The 20971-nt window shown below is 43.5% G+C and overlaps 1 protein-coding gene across 1 annotated transcript in view; it reads right to left on the bottom strand.

Moving 5' to 3' along the window:
- The window catches only part of CNOT11 (CCR4-NOT transcription complex subunit 11), a 104288-nt gene extending 96060 nt beyond the window's left edge, over positions 1-8228 (bottom strand). The window contains exons 1-2 of the mRNA XM_029604803.1: positions 7027-8228; positions 1679-1843 (exon numbers count right to left, since the gene is read on the bottom strand). Coding sequence (XP_029460663.1) covers positions 1679-1843; positions 7027-7504 — 643 coding nt within the window. The 5' untranslated portion in view covers positions 7505-8228. The remainder of the gene's footprint in view (positions 1-1678; positions 1844-7026) is intronic.
- Positions 8229-20971: the final 12743 nt, after the last annotated feature.

The following is a 20971-nucleotide window of genomic DNA, read 5'->3' as shown; positions in this document are numbered from 1 at the left end:
TGTGTTAATGATGGCACTGATAATCGCCAAAGGTGTTGAGAATCGATGTTCCAGGGCTCAATGCGTCAGATGTATGCATCGATGGGGCCAATGGGTGTGCTGACACCATTGACACATTGCGCAAGACTCTGTGCTTCTTTGATTCCATAGAGTTGCACTTCTTTTTCTTCGACACATGCTGGTTCTGGTTACTCGACCCCAAGGATTTGGCTTATTCCAACTCCATTCCCAGGGAGGCATATGAAGCTGCGCTTTTGGAAAAGGCTCTACCGTGGCTTCTGAGAGACTTAAGCAGATCCTCCATTTTCCATGCCCTTAATCTTTGGGTACACAGGGTCATAAAGCTATAATGCTAGCAGTCGGCCTGATCTGGTCCAGTCCTAGACACTCTCGATAGGCCAGCTCTACAACACAATGTGTTAATGATGGCACTAATAACCAGGGCTCAATGCATCGGATGTATGTGTCGATGGGGCCAATGGGTGCGTTGGCACAAATTATATCCATTGATAATAGACATTCACCTATTGCAAATGCAATCCTTGAAACCACTCGTTATGGCTCTCTTCTTACCAGACATTATGAGGAAACTTTTTTTTTTTTTTTTTTTTTAAAGGTGCCACTGAAAAGTGCATTTGAAGGCTGCTGTGGCAACAAGGCAACTTTTAAGAAAAAAATGTAAGATTTTCATAGAAACAGACACACATCTATGCTGGTGCTGAGATGAAAAGAGACTAAGGGGGGCTCACGAGGCGACTCCTGAACATGCTCAGTAGAGCTAAGAGAAAGAGGTATCCATTTGGTGTCACTGATGACATCACTCACATGACATGGCTAATTTAGCCTTGCTTGTCAACAGATAAACCACCGTCCACAGCAGATAACTAAGCATAACTTAACAAGTATAGAAAGTGTACTCCCACTGAGTACATGTGTGGAAGTAGAGTTATTATAACATATACTAAATGGTTTACCATGTACAAAATTGCAAGTATGCATGTTAGTGTATGTTATTGAATCCCAAGCATGTAAACACAAACAGAGTGAAGTGGAACCAATTATGAAATAGATAAAGTTTACTATCATCATATTTATATCTTAATTACTCACACTTAATCTCTCAAATTTCCATTTATTCCATTGTCTGGTTTGTCTCCTGATACTGGATCATACACAAATAGATATTCATAAGACGTTCTTACTTTAAACTTATTACAAGAGTTCATAAAAAAAAAAAATATACAACTCAGGAACATTCAGATAAAACTGTGCGTTTCTATCATCAAAAGACAGTTTTTACTATACATGCTAATGAGCACAGTTTTCACCCATCCACAGAAAAATAACCTAGAAGTTTTTAAAACAAATCTAAAACTTAAAATGTTAAGAAACATAACTATTTAGAACATAAGATTTGGCAGACTAGGTCAGACCAATAGTGGTCAAACCAGGTCACAAGTACCTGGAAGGAACCCAAAAAGTTGATAAAATTCCATGCTGCAATCCCAGGGATATGCAGTGGGTACTATGAAAAAATCTTCCCTGTAGCTCTAAAACTAGATTTATTATTTTACTCTTTCAAAAATGTCATCTTTTTCTTGCTCTTCTTCCCTCACAGAGTATATATAATTTATGAAAAAGAAAATGTAAGTACAGTATAATATTGCTTCATTCTCACCTGCTAGTATTAACTGGAGTCCACTAATGTCCACTGATTGGGGCATGCTCCCTAACTCCATTACAGAAATCTGTCGAGGAGTCTTTTTGAAAAGCTCTCTTGGTGGAGCCAACATCAGCTGAGAAAGGAAAAATTTTTCTGGTGGTGTTATAGGAGGCAGAAATCCTGTGCAAAACAAAAAAGTTATTTTAAGACTTTCATATGGCATCAAGTCAAAACAAATCTATTTTGATATTCATAAATTTTATATCCATTACAGGCATGTACTTGAAAAAGTGGAATATAAACTGATAATAAATGTAATTTACACCACAAGGGAGCAAACGAAGCAACCGTTCCATCTATGAACAGCTATTACCATACACAGTTCTATCTAGGCAAATCATTTTATTTCCTATTCATGGTCTGGCCAGCTAACCTATTCCAACTTCTATGATTATAGATAAAATGAAGCTGCCATGAAGACTGGGAAAATCCAGAGCTATGGCATTGTTTGGTCTTCACTTCCAACATGATGAATTCCCCTCTAAGTTACCATGTGGCAGTCCTCTCTCCCCACCCCCTGCGCCTTGCTTCGGGAGGAGGGGAGAGAGGACTGGCAATCCCGAGCGTAGGAAAACCGCCCACTTCCTGGTACCTGTCATTTCAAATGTCATTTGAAATGACAGATACCAGCGTGTCCGTGAAGCGTTAGGCCAGCGCACCCAGGATACTGTATAGCGCTCTATACAGTAAAATGGGTTGCGCGGGCCTAACGCTTCACGGACGCGGTTTGCATTTGCAAGCTATTTAAATACAGCAGTAGGTGAGCCGGACTGTGCATGCAGCAACTGCGGGTGCACCCGGCACTAACACACCTCTTCCTACCGCTCCTTACTGTATCGGCCTGTTACTAAACATTTCCCCCCACAGACACAGAAAGGGAGCAAAGCCTTAGCAAATCAGACCCTCAGCTTGATAATTTATAAATATGATTTACTTATATAGTGCCAGTGTATAACAAAACTGAACAATTCACCATGTCTCAATTCAACTGGCAGGTTAAATGGCTTACTCCAAGGTACTCAGGGGCCGATGCAATAAAGTGCACCCAGCCTAGTGCACAGATTTACACAAGTTTTGGACGCGCTAGACTAGCACCCGATGTAATAAGGAGATTAGTGCACCCAAAACTCATGCCCAAACAAATGCATAGCTGATAGAGCTCATCAAATGTTAATTCCATGTAGAAGAGGCTATTAGCTATTTCCTACCCTCCCCCCCGAGTCAGAAAATCGCTGGGCGTCCAACGCACAATTTTTAATGGAGCAAATTTAATTCCAGCCCCAGAGGTGGCATTAAGTCAACCGTGAGTCAAGGGCTCAGGAGAAATTTAAAAAAAATGCTGTCCTCTGTGCTTTCTCCTACTTAGTATTGATGTTAGTATTGAAGTTAGCAAGTAGCACATTTAAGACTAATCGGAGAAAATTCTTTTTCACTCAACGCACAATAAAGCTCTGGAATTTGTTGCCAGAGGAGGTGGTTAGTGCAGTTAGTGTAGCTGGGTTAAAAAAAGGTTTGGATAAGTCCTTGGAGGAGAAGTCCATTACCTGCTATTAATCAATTATACTTAGGGAATAGCCACTGCTATTAATTGCATCAGTAGCATGGGATCTTCTTAGTGTTTGGGTAATTGCCAGGTTCTTATGGCCTGGATTGGCCACTGTTGGAAACAGGATGCTGGGCTTGATGGACCCTTGGTCTGACCCAGCATGGCAATTTCTTATGTTCTTAATACTTAAATCTACTACTTGCGGTGCTTAAGAAAAAGTATAATGTAATAGATTGATGTAAAAAAAAAAAAAAATTTCTAGACGCACAACAAACATGCTCCAGGCTGACTTCGCCCCTTGCAATTGTGCATGTATATTAGGGATGTGCACTTGTCTAGGATGAATTAGACAATTTCAACGAAATTGTCTAATTCGTCCTGTTTCAGCCACCTCAAAAATCGAAGGGAATTTCCCCGAAATGTCAGGGAATTTCATTTTTCGGGGTTAGAGCGCGCGCTAACTCCCCGTTAGCGTACACTAAGATAGAAATGTTAGGGCGCACTAACCCCGAAATTCGGGGCCCAAACTGCAGGAAACAGAAATTTCCCGCAGCGGGCCGATAACAAAGGCCGAACCAAAAGGTTCAGCCGAAGCACATCAGTACTGTATATTAGGCAAAACTGGCCTGAAGCAGGATAAGACAGACGCTCGTACCAAGCACCCGTTGCAACTGTGGGCGCCTGATGAATATGAGCGCTAGGGACGCACATTTCTTCCTTAGTGCGTACTTTTTAACGCAACTCATTTAAATATTGCATCGGGTGCCCAAGAGGCATGGCTGTGCGTTTGTTAGGAAAACAAGCGCTCTTTTAATGTTTGTCTTATTGCACTGGCCCTTCAAAGAGGGGCTGATAGGGAAACAAAGCATAAAAATTCATAACTTACCATTAAGCTGTATTGCCAACCCATATAAATATTAATACACGGAAGTGAAAACCATGCATATGCATAGATTTTCTAATACTTTTCAACTTTGACCCTACTAAAAATTACCTCACTCTTATTTTCAATAGGGTAGATGCCGGCCCCTGCTCCACCTCTCGCACTGAGGATTTGTCTCCAGGGGCACGTGCCCAGGAGGAAAGGGTCAGAACAAGGGTTATTAGGAATGTAGATAGCTAGGTGGCTGGTGGAAGTGAGATTCACTTAACTTGCCTGCCCAGGGTGAAGGAGGCGGACCTCATGTGTCGCACTTCCTGTGGCATAGATCTCCCTCTCACGCCCTGCCCCAGCATCCATCATTCTCTCCTCTCACCCTCTGCTAAGTCATGCATCACCCTTCCCTTTGTCCCCCCATCTCTATTTTCTATTCACTTGACTAGCATCTCTACTCTTCTATCTCAACATCCTTTTTTCTCTCCTTCACTCCCTGCTCAGCACCCAATCACTCCAATCTCTTTACCCCCTTTTTGCAAAGCCCAGAATCATCACTCCACTCCACCCTCACCTGCACAACTCTCTCTCCTTCCCTCAACTCCCTAATCTCCCACTGAGCTTCTTTTCTGTCTCCATCTCCCACATCTATTCAGCATCCATTATTTTTTCTCTTGTGGTGCAGCACATTAAAAGTGGGCAGGTGGTATCTGGAAATTTCTAGGGATTTTGTCACACCATCCAAAATTTTGAGACCCTACATGACTGCCTAGTTTATCTAATGGAAGAACAGACCCCGATTGGAACTCGCATGATATATGTATATGCTAACTTACTTAAAACATTATAGAGACTTTCATTATATCATTGAGGGAGTACTTATCTGCTAAAGTTCCACCACATTCAGCACAATATATAGAAAACACACTAATAAAGTGGCTTGCAGAAGAATGTGATACCCTAAAAAATTGGCAGACATGTGGATTACAGATTGTTACTATCAGTATGTTTATTGCAAATGAGTATGCTCTTAAATTTTCAAAGTTGCAATTCATTATTTTTCTGCATTTTTTGAAAAAGAAAAAGAAAAACCGAAAATGCTTTCATAAATATTGAATATCTTCAGACTAGTACTTGGTAGAACCACCTTTTGCTACAATAACAGCTTTAAGTCTACCGGGGTGAATTTTTACCAGCTTTGCACACTGTCTGGAAGTGATTTTTTGTCCATTCTGCCTGGCAGATTTGCTCCAGGTTGGTTGGATGACACTTATGGACTGTAATTTTCAAATACTGCCACAGATTCTCCATTGGACTGAGATCTGGATTTTGACTTGGTGATTGTAGAACATTCACCTTTTTGTTGTTCAATCACTCCTGTGTTACTTTGGCCTTGTGCTTGGGATCATTCCCCTGCTGAAAGTTTTAAGTTTTATTAGCAGGGGGGGACAAAGGGAAGGGTGAAGCAGGTTGTCTTGCAGTATCTCCCTGTATGTTGCACCATCCACCTGTCCTTCAACTTTAATGAGATGCCCAGCCCCCACTGAGGAAAAGCATCCTCACATGATGCTGCCACCCCCATACTTTACTGTTAGGATGGTGTTTGCTGGGGAATGGGCAGTGTTAGGTTTGCACCAAACATAGCATTTTGAATTTTGGCTTAAAAACTCCATTTTTGTTTCATCTAACCACAAAACCTTATCCCACATTTTAGCTGGGTCACGCTGACGCTTTCTGGCAAACTCCAGATGTGTTTTGATGTGATTTTTCTTCAGTAATGGCTTCTTTCTAGCCACCCTCCCATTCAGGCCAGTCAGGTCAGTTTTATGCAGAGCTCTTGATATGGTTAACTGGTGTACATCCACTCCAGTCTCAGCCATTTAACTCTGTAGCACCTTCAAAGTGATTGTTGGCTTCTCTGGGGCTTCCTTCTCAAGTCGTCTTCTTACTCTGTCACAGAGTTTTGAGGCATTGCCTTGTCTATGCAGTATCTGGGTTGTATGATGCAGCTTCCATTTCCTCACAATTGATCCAACAGGGCTCACTGTGGTAACTAAGCATTTGGATATTATTTTGTAGCCTTTTCCTATCTTGTGCACATCTATAACTTTATCTTTAAATTTCCTTAGAATGTTCTTTGGTCTTCTTTTTCATAGCTTTCCTTCAGATTCCCAGTCTGACCAATGGTACTGGAATTAGAGGGTCTTTTATCCAGAAAAGCAGGGAGCAGCCAACTGTAAGCTAATTTGTTAGGGCAATATCTCATCTGTGTAAACTTGGAGATTCCACAGTACAGGGGTTGACTATTTATACAAGTAGCATTTTTCAGTTTTTAATTTTATTTTACAAAAAATTGAGAGAAAACATGACTTTGAACATTTATTTTAAGCCCATACTGGTTTGCAATAAACATAATGTCCTGAACAATCTGTGTGTCATTTGTAATCCACACATCTGCTGACTTTTTAGAGGAGCGAATACTTTTGCAAGCCACCTCATGTAAAAGTTTGGAACATAAGAAATGCCATTGTGGATCAGATCAAAGGTCTATCAAGCTCAGCATTCTCTCTCTCCAACAGTGGCCAATCCAGGTCACAAGTACCAGGCAAGAGCCCAAACTTTTCTATGGCACTTTTTCAAATATGAAAATATAAACAATGCATAAAAGATCTCTTTAAACGTTTTAATTTACACAAAAGTTTGGGTTTTTTCAGTGTGCTTTAGAGCCATTTTGGACCAGTGGACAATATTTTTGTAACTTTTCAGATTCGCACCCTAGAAAACAAGACAAGACTTCTGCGTCTTGCTTCCCCCTCTTCTTTATTCCTTCCAAAACAGACAAGAGAGCACCGCGAGCGGGAGAAAAGAAGCGGGCGCCGGTACCTGACAGGGGCCTCTCCCGCTCCTCCCCGACAGCCGCCGGGTTGAGGAGATGCGCGAAGACGGCGGCGAAAGGGTTGGCGGCAAGCGGCTCGGTGCGGTACATCTCCCAGAGCAGGTAGAGGGCGGTGAGGCGCTGCGAGGAGCTGGGCAGCAGGTCGGGCTGCTGGAGCAGCATCACCAGCACCGAGCCCACCCGGAAGTGGTCGGCCTTGACGAAGTAGTGGTGGAAGGTGGTGGAAAGCCCCTCGAAGGTGTTGGTGCAGGCCTCCTCCGAGACGATGCCCAGCAGGTTGGCGAGCTCCTTCGGCGCCAGGGTCATCTTGCCCAGGCTCTTCGGTGGTGGTGGTGGTGGCAGCAGCGGCGACGGCTGGTGGCTGCTGCTGCTACTGTTCCCGTTCTCCTCCTCTCGCTCGGCGGCCAGGACAAGACTGGAGGACGAGGAGGAAGCGGCGGCGGCGGCTGGCGGGCTCGCGGGCATTCGGGCCGTCTCCGACTGGCTAGCAGGCAGGGGAACCGCCGTTCCGCCACCAAGCCGCGGCCTGCCCTCAGCGGCAGAGGCGGATGAGGGAGCGCGCGCCCGCCCGCTCCAGCAGCTGCTGCTGCTGTGGCCCTCGCGCCGCCCGCGCGCGACTCCCACTCCCTGCCGTTCTACCCTTTGCCCGTCTCAGCCTGCAGGATCAATCACCCTACGTTGGATCCCCCCCTCCCCCGTGTTGCCAGCTTGGGCTATTTCAATTGGGCTACTCTTTTCCCGTTATGGGGGGGGGGGAAGGAAATATTTTTATTGGGCTATTTTCGAACCGGGTAGCTTAACGATAACAGCCCACTCTGTTGCTGGCGCCTTTTGTTCCTTGCCTGGGGCAGCCCGGCCACCGGTCGCAGAGTGATGACTCTTCGGCAGCAGCCAATCAAAGGTGACAGCTGGCAAAGGGGATTGTTGCAGAATACGGAAGGAAGAGGAAGGTGTACGCTATTACGCAGTTGCATGGAGAGAGAGAGCGCGCGCTCTTCCTGTATACTTCCATTGTGCTGCTCTCAGCTTTGGCGAAAACAGATTTTTCGGCTTTTACATTTGACTGACTTTTCCCCTCATCTCGGCCCTTAAATTGACCTCCCCCTTGCTGCTGCAACCTCCTAACCCAGTTGCTGTCTGGGAAAGGGAAACAGAGGACTGGAAATTCCCTGCAAGCCCCAGATCTCCAAGAGGAGAGAGAGGAGGCATTTTTCGTTGAGACTTTCAGGACTCGGCCCAGTCTCCTTCGATCCTAGTCATCTTTTTCAGTAACTGACCAGGAACAGGAAAATGTCTAGCCTGAATCCATTCCAGCAATTACACGTTCCAGATCTGCAGAGAAGGAGAGAGCAGAAAGAAGTTTACCAGCCCACTTCCCGGGACAGAAAGAGAGAATACAAACAGCTTTTTTTCCATGCCTGGGGAACAGCTTCACCCCCTCCTCCTAATCAAATCTACAGCAACTAGGGTTTTTTTGTGAGCTTTCCTCATGTTTATCCCAATTTATTTTTACAGCATACACCCTCCTGGGGCTCCACCGTCAAAGCAGGAGGCAGAGTAAGTTCTGCAGGCCTGTGAGGCATCTGTAATGGTCAGGAAACAACCGGGGGTGGGAAATCTGTTGATATTAACAATACTGTATCTCCCCCTGCCTGCACCCTAGCCATCGTGCCTTTCTACTCCTTTTTCTCTTATCTTTAATTTCGGATAGTTTAAGCACCCCCTTTCAGTTACAGAACTTCTATTAAACTGGGTTTTTGTTTAATCCTCACACTATTTGTTTGATTTTTTTCTCTGCACTGCACATCACACTTTAAATTGCTTTTTCCCCATTCCACATAGGCAATCTCCTGACTGAGCCAGCACCAGCCCAGGTGCTGACTGCTTAATTAATCAGTTAAGCCTTATTTTCTTTTGTGGGGGTTTTTCTTTCCTGCTCTGCTGTGAAGAACAAAGAAGAAACTTATTTTCCCCCCTCTTCATTTCAGATGAGAGTCCATCAGGCTAGGTTGAGAGAACATTGCACAAATCTCATCTTTGGATGAGTTTTCTCACTCCCAAGGTCATCAAATCTTCACAAGAGAGCAGTGTTCTGTTTGTACGTCTCACTTTGAATGTCAAAGTGGCCCTTAACCCCTACACTAATACCTAAACCTCACCTCGAGTGAATAGGTGGGCCTCCCATAGAGCTATAAGTAGTAAGTACCTATCTAGTGTGAGGGCATTATCGCTAGATTTTCTCTCTCTCCACCCCAGAAGGAGCAAGAGGAAAGCTGAGCTATGCAAAAGTAGGTGCAGCCCCACCTCCCAGAAGGAGCAAGAGGAAAGCTGAGCTATGTAGCAGTAGGTGCAGCCCCACTTCCCAGAAGGAAGCTGAGCTATGCAGCAGTAGCTGCAGCCCCACCTCCCTCTGGTCGCCTTTCATTTATTCATTTTCATTTATTTACTTATCAACTGCTTATTCGAGGTTACTAAGAAGTGCATATAAAAGCATTCATAATTAAAAATTGCCATCTCCATCGGGACATACTAGGGAGATAAAGTTCCTGGATGGAATAAATGACAGTTTTATGGAGCAATTGGTTCAGTAACAGACATGAGAGGGAGTAATTTTAGATCTAATTCTCAGTGGAGCATAGAATTTGGTGAGAGAGGTAACGGTGGTGGGGCCACTTGGCAATAGTGATCATAATATGATCAAATTTGAATTAATGACTGGAAGGGGGACAGTAAGCAAATTCACGGCTCTCGTGCTAAACTTTCAAAAGGGAAAATTTGATAAAATGAGAAAAATAGAAAAAAAACTGAAAGGAGCAGCTACAAAGGTAAAAAGTGTGCAAGAGGCGTGGTCATTGTTAAAAAATACCATTCTAGAAGCACAGTCCAGATGTATTCCACACATTAAGAAAGGTGGAAAGAAGGCAAAACGATTACCAGCATGGTTAAAAGGTGAGGTGAAAGAAGCAATTTAGCCAAAAGATCTTCATTCAAAAACTGGAAGAAGGATCCAACAGAAGAAAATAGGATAATGCATAAGCATTGGCAAGTTAAATGTAAGACATTGATAAGACAGGCTAAGAGAGAATTTAAAAAGAAGTTGGCCATAGAGGCAAAAACTCACAGAAAAACTTTTTTAAATATATCCGAAGCAGAAAGCCTGTGAGGGATTCAGTTGAACCGTTAGATGATCGAGGGGTTAAAGGGGCAATTGGAGAAGATTTGTATTTGTACAGTTTTTCTATACCATTGTACAGTAAAGTTCCATCGCTACGGTTTACAAAAAGTAATCCTAAATTATTACATAAAAATTGCTAAAATCTCATATCATTAAAATTAACTTAATACAAACAATGTTAAAATATCTTAATATTACCCCTAAAACAAGATAAGCTAAAAATACACAAGTTAAAAGTAACAAATAAGAACAGAATACGTGGTTTTTAGCTTCCGTTTTAGCAGTCACTCTCATATGCCTGACAGAAGAGCCACGTTTTAAAATCTTTCCTGAACCTCTTTCTGTCTTGCTGTAGCCTCAGCTCTGATCGTAATTGATTCCATAATCTTGGCCCTGCGATCGATAAGGAACGATCTCTAACCTCACTCAAGTGTGCTGATCTTATGTTAGGTACTACTAACAAAGCTTTATTTGCAGACCTTAGTTCTCGTTGTGGCACATGCAGTCTAATTGTTGTATTTAACCATTCCGTCATTTCACCATATAGGATTTTGTGAATAATACATAATGTCTTGAATGTTATTCGTTGCTCAATAGGTAGCCAATGTAGCTCTTTTAACACTGGGGTAATGTGATCTCTCTTTCTTGTGTTAGTTAAAACACACGCCGCAATATTCTGTAAAACCTGAAGAGGGCGCAGTGTTGATTTTGGTAGACCTAACATTGTGGAGTTACAGTAATCCAAGCTAGTAATTATAATGGCTTGCAATACTGCTCTAAGTTCTCCCTGGATAGGAGCAGCCTTAGCATCATTAATTTTGCAAATCCTTGTTTTACTTTCTTTGTGATATGTGATTTCATGTTTAGCTCAATATCTATAAAAAGGCCTAAGTTCCTAGTTGTATCAGCTATTTTAAAATTTAGATTGTTGCTAAAAGTAATTACTCTGTTCTATACTCATGTTTTTTCTTTCTAATACAATAAAAACCGACTTCTCTACATTTAAAACAAGCTTCATTTGTGCTAGTAGTTGACGGATTATATTCAGATACATCTCTGCTAATTTTCAAGTTTCACCCAGATTGTTCATGATAGGAATTAAAAACTGAATATCGTAGGCGTAAATAAAATATATTAGTCCAAGGCCAGTTAACACATGGCACAGGGGAGTAAATAAATATTAAAAAGTGTGGCCGATAATGATGAGCCTTGCGGTACCCCTGTAGTCAGTTTTACTTTATCAGATGTATTGTTCCAAATTCTTACTGTAAAGGTTCTATTATTTAAAAAGGAAGCAAACCATTTTAAAGTACAGTCCGTAAGGCCTATTTCTTGTAATCTAGTGAGTAAAATTTCATGATACACAGTATCGAATGCAGCCGACAGATCCAACAGCACAAGAAGATAGCGTTGGCCCCCATCAAACCCTCTAAGGACAGTATCAGTTAATGATAATAACAGTTTCTCAGTACTAAAAAATGTCCCTAAACCCATGTTTCACAGGATATAGTACATTGTTCATTTCTAAATGTTCAGTTAGCTGTTTATTTACTACCTTGTCTATAAATGGTAGATTTGAAATGGGTCTAAAATTTTTCAGATTAGCAGGGTCCAAATTATTTTTTTGCTTCAGTGTTTACTGAAGAGGATGTTGGGGAGATACCTGTATCAGAGAAGGTTTTCTTGGGTAATGATTCACATGGACTGAACCAAATCACAGTGAACCTAGAAGATGTGGTAGGCCTGATTGACAAACTGAAGAGTAGTAAATCATCTGGACCTGATGGTATACACCCCAGGGTTCTGAAGGAACTGAAAAATGAAATTTCAGACCTATTAGTAAAAATTTGTAACCTATCATTAAAATCATCCATTGTACCTGAAAACGAACATGGCTAATGTAACCCCAATATTTAAAAAGGGCTCCATTGGCAATCCAGGAAACTACAGACCAGTTCGCCTGACTTCAGTGCCAGGAAAAATAGTGGAAAGTGTTCTAAACATCAAAATCACAGAACATATAGAAAGACATGGTTTAATGGAACAAAGTCAGCATGGCTTTACCCAAGGCAAGTCTTGCCTCACAAATCTGTTTCACTTTTTTGAAGGAGTTAATAAACATGTAGATAAAGGTGAACCGGTAGATATAGTATACTTGGATTTTCAGAAGGTGTTTGACAAAGTTCCTCATGAGAGGCTTCTAGGAAAAGTAAAAAGTCATGCGATAGGTGGCGATGTCATTTTGTGGATTACAAACTGGCTAAAAGACAGGAAACAGAGAGTAGGATTCAATGGACAATTTTCTCAGTGGAAGGGAGTGGGCAGTAGAGTGCCTCAGGGATCTGTATTGGGGCCTGTACTTTTCAATATATTTATAAATGATTTGGAAAGAAATACGACAAGTGAGGTAATCAAATTTGCAGATAATACAAAATTGTTCAGAGTAGTTAAATCACAAGCAGATTGTGATAAATTGCAGGAAGACCTTGTGAGACTGGAAAATTGGGCATCCAAATGGCAGATGAAATTTAATGTGGATAAGTGCAAGGTGATGCATATAGGGAAAAATAACCCAAGCTATAATTACACAATGTTGAGTTCCATATTAGGTGCTACAACCCAAGAAAGAGATCTAGGTGTCATAGTGGATAACACATTGAAATCGTCGGTTCAGTGTGCTGCGGCAGTCAAAAAAGCAAAATGTCATAATGCCCATGTATCACTCCATGGTGAGATCGCACCTTGAATACTTTCTACAATTCTGGTTGCCACATCTCAAAAAGATATAATTGCAATGGAGAAGGTACAGAGAAGGGCTACCAAAATGATAAGGGGAATGGAACAGCTCCCCTATGAGGAAAGACTAAAGAGGTTAGGACTTTTCAGCTTGGAGGGGGGATATGATAGAGATGTTTAAAATCATGAGAAGTCTAGAACAAGTAGATGTGAATCGGTTATTTACTCTTTCAGATAATAGAAAGACTAGGGGGCACGCCATGAAGTTAGCATGTGGCACATTTAAAATTAATCGGAGAAAATTATTTTTCACTCAACGCACAATTAAACTCTGGAATTTGTTGCCAGAGGATGTGGTTAGTGCGGTTAGTGTAGCTGGGTTTAAAAAAGGATTGGATAAGTTCTTGGAGGGGAAGTCCATTACCTGCTATTAATTAAGTTGACTTAGAAAATAGCCACTGCTATTACTAGCAACAGTAACATGGAATAGACTTAGTCTTTGGGTACTTGCCAGGTTCTTATGGCCTGGATTGGCCACTGTTGGAAACAGGATGCTGGGCTTGATGGACCCTTGGTCTGACCCAGTATGGCATGTTCTTATGATATGTCCTTGTTGACAGGTCTGTCCTTAAAACATGGCATCTGGCAAGATGGCGGCATAGCCTGAGGTCGGTGTGGGAGCTTTTTCTTGCTTCTGAGATTAAGAAGATTTCCTTGAGTTATGCCTGCAAAGGGAAAGTTGAGGGTCTACCCTTCCTTACCTTTACCCTTGCCTATTCAACAAGAAATAAGCTGCTATATGACCTCAGCTGCATTTAAAATACCAGGAACCGCGGATACTGATGTGCCGAGCAGCTTGGGAGGTCTGCTCAAGCCGGCCCAGGAGGCTTCACTGAGCCCCAACCATAGGCCACCACCCGTGCAGAGAACCAGGTATGGGAGCACCGGAGGGACTTCCGAAGAGGTCAGCATTTCCGGTTCAGAGCCGGGGGCTGTGCAAGCCCATGAAGAAGGGACTGGGTGTGGAAGCAGTCGGCTCGATCCCAGAGGAGGAAGGTGGAGAACTGGTTTCAATAAATCCCCCGGTTGGGGGCAAGGACCAAGTTGCCGATGGTGAGGCCCTGGGAATCCTATCAGGGCCTGCTGTGGTCACACATTGTGGGACTTAATGGCTGGAATGGTGAGCAACATCAAAGGCTTAAATGAGAAATTGGTTAACTTTAAAGCTAATAACCAGCAAGAAATCCTTCAGATACAAAAATAAATTAAGAAGTCTGACGGTAGAGTTAAAATTCTGGAAGAGAAAGAGAAAAAGCATCAGGTGTTTAGTGAGGCGGTAGTTAAAGACAGAGAGATATTATCCAGACTCATTGAGACTTTAGAAAATAATGCTAAGCGTTTAAATTTGAGATTTCTTAACTTCCCCAGAATGGTTGAGGAAGTACTGTTAATAAAAAGTTCATGCTAGAACAGCTTGGCTTTGTTGAAAATGAACTTCCAGTTATTAACCTATTTTATTTTCTTCCGAAACCAAATATTGGCCTGAAATGCCATTTCAAGGAGATCTTACCAATTTTCTTGAAAACTCTGCTTTACAAGTTATAGATTGGGGTACACTATTAGTAACTTTTTCCAGTCCTATGGACTTAAACAAATTATGAAAAAATATTTCAGTAAGTACCCCATCAGTTTCTTTGATAGAGCGGTTAAGATTTTCCCAGATTTAGCAATAACCACACAGATTTGGCGAAAAGGCTTTTTAGCATTTCGCCAAGATGTTATATCATTGGGATTCCCTTTCACTTTACGTTTTCCATGTAGGTGTCTTATAAGGAAACAGGAGGATCTTTTTATTTTTCATTTGCCTGAACAATTAAAAAGCTTTGAGGAACAAAGAAAACTAGCCACTTCTTCCCCTGTATCCAGTTAGAGAGAACATAAGAACCTAAGAAAATGCCATACTGGGTCAGACCAAGGGTCCATCAAGCCCAGCATCCTGTTTCCAACAGAGGCCAATCCAGGCCATAAGAACCTGGCAATTACCCAAAAACTAAGTCTATTCCATGTAACCATTGCTAATGGCAGTGGCTATTCTCTAAGGGGCAGATTTTAAATACTTGCGCGAGCGCGTACTTTTGTTCGCGCAGCAGGCGCAAACAAAAGTACGCTGGATTTTATAAGATATGCGAGTAGCCGCGCGTATCTTATAAAATCCGGGGTCGGCGTGCGCAAGGGGGTGCACATTTGTGCAACCTGCGCGCGCCAAGCCCAGCGCGCGCTGCCTGTTCCCTCCGAGGCCGCTCCGATTTCGGAGCGGCCTCGGAGGGAACTTTCCTTCCCCCCCCCCGGCCCTATCTAAACCCCCCCCTTACCTTTGTCAGCAAAGTTACGCCTGCTGAAAGCAGGCGTAACTTTGCGCGCGTCGGCCGGCTGCCCCGCTCCGTGGTCTGGTCCCGGAGGCTGCGGCCACGCCCCCAGAACGCCCCCGGGCTGAAACCACGCCCACGTCGCCGCCCCTGAAACGCCCCGCCCCTAAACGCCGCATCATCCCACCACGCCCCCCGACATGCCCCCGACAGGAAGCCCCGGGACTTACGCGCATCCCGGGGCTCTGCACGTGCCGGCAGCCTATGCAAAATAGGCGCGCCGGTGCACAAAGGCCCTGCGCGTGTAAATCCGGAAGGATTTACGCGTGCAGGGGTTTTAAAATCCGCCCCTAAGTGAACTTAATAGCAGGTAATGGACTTCTCCTCCAAGAACTTATCCAATCCTTTTTTAAACACCTCTATACTAACTGCACTAACCACATCCTCTGGCTACAAATTCCAGAGTTTAATTGTGCGTTGAGTAAAAAAGAACTTTCTCCGATTAGTTTTAAATGTGCCCCATGCTAACTTCATGGAGTGCCCCCTAGTCTTTCTATTATCCGAAAGAGTAAATAACCGATTCACATCTACCCATTCTAGACCTCTCATGATTTTAAACACCTCTATCATATCCCCCCTCAGCCGTCTTTTCTCCAAGCTGAAAAGTCCTAACCTCTTTAGTTTTTCCTCAAAGGAGAGCTGTTTCATTCCCCTTATCATTTTGGTAGCCCTTCTCCCTACCTTCTCCATCGCAATTATATCTTTTTTGAGATGCGGCGACCAGAATTGTACACAGTATTCAAGGTGCAGTCTCACCATGGAGCGATACAGAGGCATTATGACATTTTCCGTTTTATTCCCCATTCCCTTTCTAATAATTCCCAACATTCTGTTTGCTTTTTTGACTGCCGCAGCACACTGAACCGACGATTTCAATGTGTTATCCACTGTGACGCCTAGATCTCTTTCTTGGGTTGTAGCACCTAATATGGAACCCAACATTGTGTAATTATAGCATGGGTTATTTTTCCCTATATGCATCACCTTGCACTTATCCACATTAAATTTCATCTGCCATTCGGATGCCCAATTTTCTAGTCTCACAAGGTCTTCCTGCAATTTTTCACAATCTGCTTGTGATTTAACTACTCTGAACAATTTTGTATCATCTGCAAATTTGATTCCAGAAAAGTGCAGGTATGCTATGTTAAGTCTTTACTAATAATAATGTATGTGCTGAAAAATAATGTATGTGCTGAAAAAATGTCTGCCTCATGCTGTAATTTTTAAATGGTTGAATGTAATTGTAAGTGGAAATGGCATAATGATATTTGATTTGAGATAAATTGTTTCTGTTCTATTATTTTATTTTATTTTGCTGAAATGTCAAGACCACATATTTCTGTTGCAAACTGAAATTTGGTTTGTATTTGAAAATGATAAAGAATTAAAAAAATAATAATAATAAAAAAAATAAAAAACATGGCATTTGGTGCCCATGCTAATCTCCCCAGAAAAATGATTACATCTCAGCCCTTGCTGAAGTGGTAGGATAGCAGGATGTATGGAAAAGCCGTCTTCTTCATCCGCACATTTGCCATGGTCATCAAGGTGGAGTATCAGGCTTGGTGATGGACAATGTCCCACCAGGTGGGAGCCTTAGTGGGACAGGGCAAAAGGGTGGTTACTTTCAGATGTACTGCCCTTCCTCCCAGATGCCCTAATCAATCATGTCTAAGGCCTCAGGGAGTTCAGGTCCCCAATTGCCGCATTGCACACGGGCCATAAAGAAAAAGAATTCAAACACTTAACATAGTGTTTGAAAAATAGGGAGGACATGAATGGATGCATAGTGGTTCTCTTCAAAGAGAGCCGATATAAAATCTACTGCATGGCGGAGGAAGCCAAGTGCTTCGAGTGTCAGAAGCTAGGATGCATGTGGCAGCAATGCCCCAAGCGGGCTGGCAGGTCCAAAGCAAAGTGCCTGGCTGATCTCCGCCAGGACCTAGCACCTACCCACCCAGGCCTAATTGGGCCGTAACATGAGAACAAGAAATATGGTGGTGGCGGCATCAACTCTCACCCCAAAAGGTGTGCCAACAAAACCATATCACGTAAGGGACTCCACCACCTCTTCCACCACTGCCTCCTCCATTCCTGAAGTAGCCATAGAAGCCACAGATATCCCTGCTGATTCTAAACTGACCATCATTGCCTCAAATGTCACCTCTAGGAGAAGAGATGCCTGGGAGGCAGCAGAGCAGTAGGTGATGCCCCCCCCCCCCGAATCCCATGCAGAAGGATGTGGACTGGAAGGAACCAGTTGAGGCCCAAGCAGTTACCCCCATTATATATTCAGACAGTAAAGAAATTAATACCCAGGGACAAGAGCAGGCTGGGGGTTGACCCTGCAGGGGAAAGCATAGTTACCCTTGTCGACTCCCCCACCCTGACACAGTGCCTGAGAAGGAGGAGGTTCTTGTACCTTTGCAAGAAGGTGAAGCCTCTCCCTCTCACAGAAGTCAGCAGCAGGGATAGGGGAATCGATGCCTTCTGAAAAGATGGAGGTGCAGAATGTCGTTCCTCCTCCAGAAATTATGACCCCCTTAGGCTAAGGGGGTCATAAGGTGGTGGCAATGGTAGAAGATTCCAGCAGTTCTTCACCAACCACCTTCATTGGGATGCAAGCAAGTGAAAAGTTCTAAACGGCTTGTGAAAATAGGGCAGGCCATAGGCCAAGATGCTCAGGCCCTCTGGGCCACAGAGAGAGTAGCAAAGGCCATATGGTCTTTTGGCCAGATTCCTGTCCATTCTCTCTCTATCCCTCCCCCTACTCTAGGCAGGGACAGTGTCCCCTGTTCCTCCACACTTATACTCGGAGCATTCCCTCCAGAGCCCATGGAGGTTGTGGACGAGGGAGATGGGCCCTCGTCCTCTGGGGCTGGTGATCAGGGTGGGGAGCCAGGCCAAGGCCCAGGGAATAGCCCTGGACCATCTGAAGAACAAATAAGATGCAGGGGGGGGACGGGGACATGTAGGACTGCTGGGAGGGATGGTAGGAGGACAACAAGCAGAAAATGCGCTCCAGCAGAGGGAGGATTTCCTCTTGCAAAGGGCTCACTCCAAGCTACAGGAAGGAGAAATTCCCGACTCAGTATCACCTGCAAAGTCGTGGGAGAAATTCGTACCAACTCCTCTGCCAACATCTCCCTCTCTGGCTACACGTCTGCCATTGACGGCTCTTCTTCCCCGACTCCCTCTTCTCTCACTCCCTAGCCCTGCTTTTTGTATTTATTCGGGACAAAGTCAGAGCTACTATTGTAAATAAATTCTTTATAAATAATAAAACAAACCTGACGCTCCCCCAACCCATGATCGGTGGGGAGAGAAAGGGAGGGAAGGTGCACAAATTTTCTCCTCTCTCATATACAACCGTCCATTATCTCACTCACACGCCCATCCACACACACTCATGCTCACAAACATACTCCCTCTCTCTCATTCACACACATGCTCTCTTTCTCTAATTATTTTTTTTTGTTTAAAGAATTTTTATTGGAACAGAATTCGAACAACATAGCAAGAACTAAAGATAAACAGCACATACAGAAAGTGTGCAACATTACAATGTGATACATTGAATGAGAAACATCCGTTCCATTTTTGTACAGATAGAAAACCAATCCCCAATTCCCTCCCTGACAGCGGGTAGAGAAACAACCTATGCAGATAGAGTATACAAGTGGGATGAAACAACTGAAAAAGTAAAACAATCTTTGGAATGAGACAATAGAATCAATGAGACTAATACTACTAGCTGTGTTGAATGAGCATTAGAACAAGCAGAAAGAAAAAGAAAAAACAATCTAACAGAGATCAATGGGTCCAAACCGGATATGGGTGAATGAGACTCCTCCGTAAAGCAGGGAAGTGAGGTCGTTGCAGAGCCGAACCAGTGGGCATTCAGAGACTCAACCATAGGCCCCAGAACACAGAGTACTGCCACAATTATATTCAGCTAAAAGAGATAGGCTTCCGTATACCAAATCTTCCAACTACTAATGAGCGATCAACCACCGATTGTACGGATCCCAGATTTTATTAAAGGTGGTTAAGCGATTATGATGTACAGCTGTAAGCCGCCCCAACTGAAAATAATTATGAAGGCAGGCTTGCACTCGAGCCAGGCTAGGTAGGTAGATTTTATTCCAAAGTAAAGCAAGCTCTGTTCAAGCCGCAATAAAGACTTACATATATAGAAACATAGAAATGACGGCAGAAGAAGACCAAATGGCCCATCCAGTCTGCCCAGCAAGCTTCCCTCATTTCTTCTCCCATACTTATCTGTTTCTCTTAGCTCTTGGTTCTAATTCCCTTCCACCCCCGCCATTAATGTAGAGAGCGGTGGAGGAGCTGCATCCAAGTGAAATATCTAGCTTGATTAGTTAGAGGTAGTAGGGGTAGTAACCGCCGCAATAAGCAAGCTACACCCATGCTTATTTGTTTTTACCCAGATTATGTTATACAGCCCTTATTGGTTGTTTATCTTCTCCCCTGCCGTTGAAGCAGGGAGCTATGCTGGATATGCGTGAGGTATCCGTTTTTTTCTTCTCCCCTGCCGTTGAAGCAGAGAGCTATGCTGGATATGCATCGAAAGTGAAGTATCAGGCACATTTGGTTTGGGGTAGTAACCGCCGTGACAAGCCAGCTACTCCCCGCTTTGTGAGTGTGAATCCTTTTTTCTTCTCCCCTGCCGTTGAAGTTATGCTGGATATGCGTGAAGTATCAGTTTTTCTTTTCCCCTGCCGTTGAAGCAGAGAGCTATGCTGGATATGCGTCGAGAGTGAAGTATCAGGTACATTTGGTTTGGGGTAGTAACCGCCGTAACAAGCCAGCTACTCCCCGCTTTGTGAGTGCGAACCCTTTTTTCTTCTCCCCTGCCGTTTAAGCAGAGAGCTCTGCTGGATGTGTGAAGTAACAGTTTTTCTTCTCCCCTGCTGTTGAAGCAGAGAACTATGCTGGATATGCATTGAAAGTGAAGTATAAGAATGGAGTGATCAAGCTAGTTGAAAGGCATCAGGAATAGAGGAAGGTGGAGGTAGTAATTTGGATATTTGGTTTGGGGTAGTAACCGCCGTAACAAGCCAGCTACTCCCGTCTTTGTGAGTGCAAATCCTTTTTTCCACATTTCCTCTTGCTGTTGAATCTTAGAGTGATGTTGGAGTCACAGTAACCATGTGTATGTTTATTGACTAAGGGTATTGTCTCCAGGCAGTAGCCATCATTCTGGCGAGTCACCCACTCTTCATTGGCGGCCTCTTGACTTTATGGATCCACAGTGTTTATCCCACGCCCCTTTGAAGTCCTTCACAGTTCTGGTCTTCACCACTTCCTCCGGAAGGGCATTCCAGGCATCCACCACCCTCTCCGTGAAGAAATACTTCCTGACATTGGTTCTGAATCTTCCTCCCTGGAGCTTCAAATCGTGACCCCTGGTTCTGCTGATTTTTTTCTTATGGTAAAGGTTTGTCGTTGCCTTTGGATCATTAAAACCTTTCAAGTATCTGAAAGTCTGTATCATATCACCTCTGCTCCTCCTTTCCTCCAGGGTGTACATATTTAGATTCTTCAATCTCTCCTCGTACGTCATGCGAT

Source organism: Rhinatrema bivittatum, chromosome 5, assembly GCF_901001135.1.
Source record: "Rhinatrema bivittatum chromosome 5, aRhiBiv1.1, whole genome shotgun sequence".
NCBI classification, from domain to species: domain Eukaryota; kingdom Metazoa; phylum Chordata; class Amphibia; order Gymnophiona; family Rhinatrematidae; genus Rhinatrema; species Rhinatrema bivittatum.
This window is presented reverse-complemented; position numbering and strand designations above follow the sequence as displayed.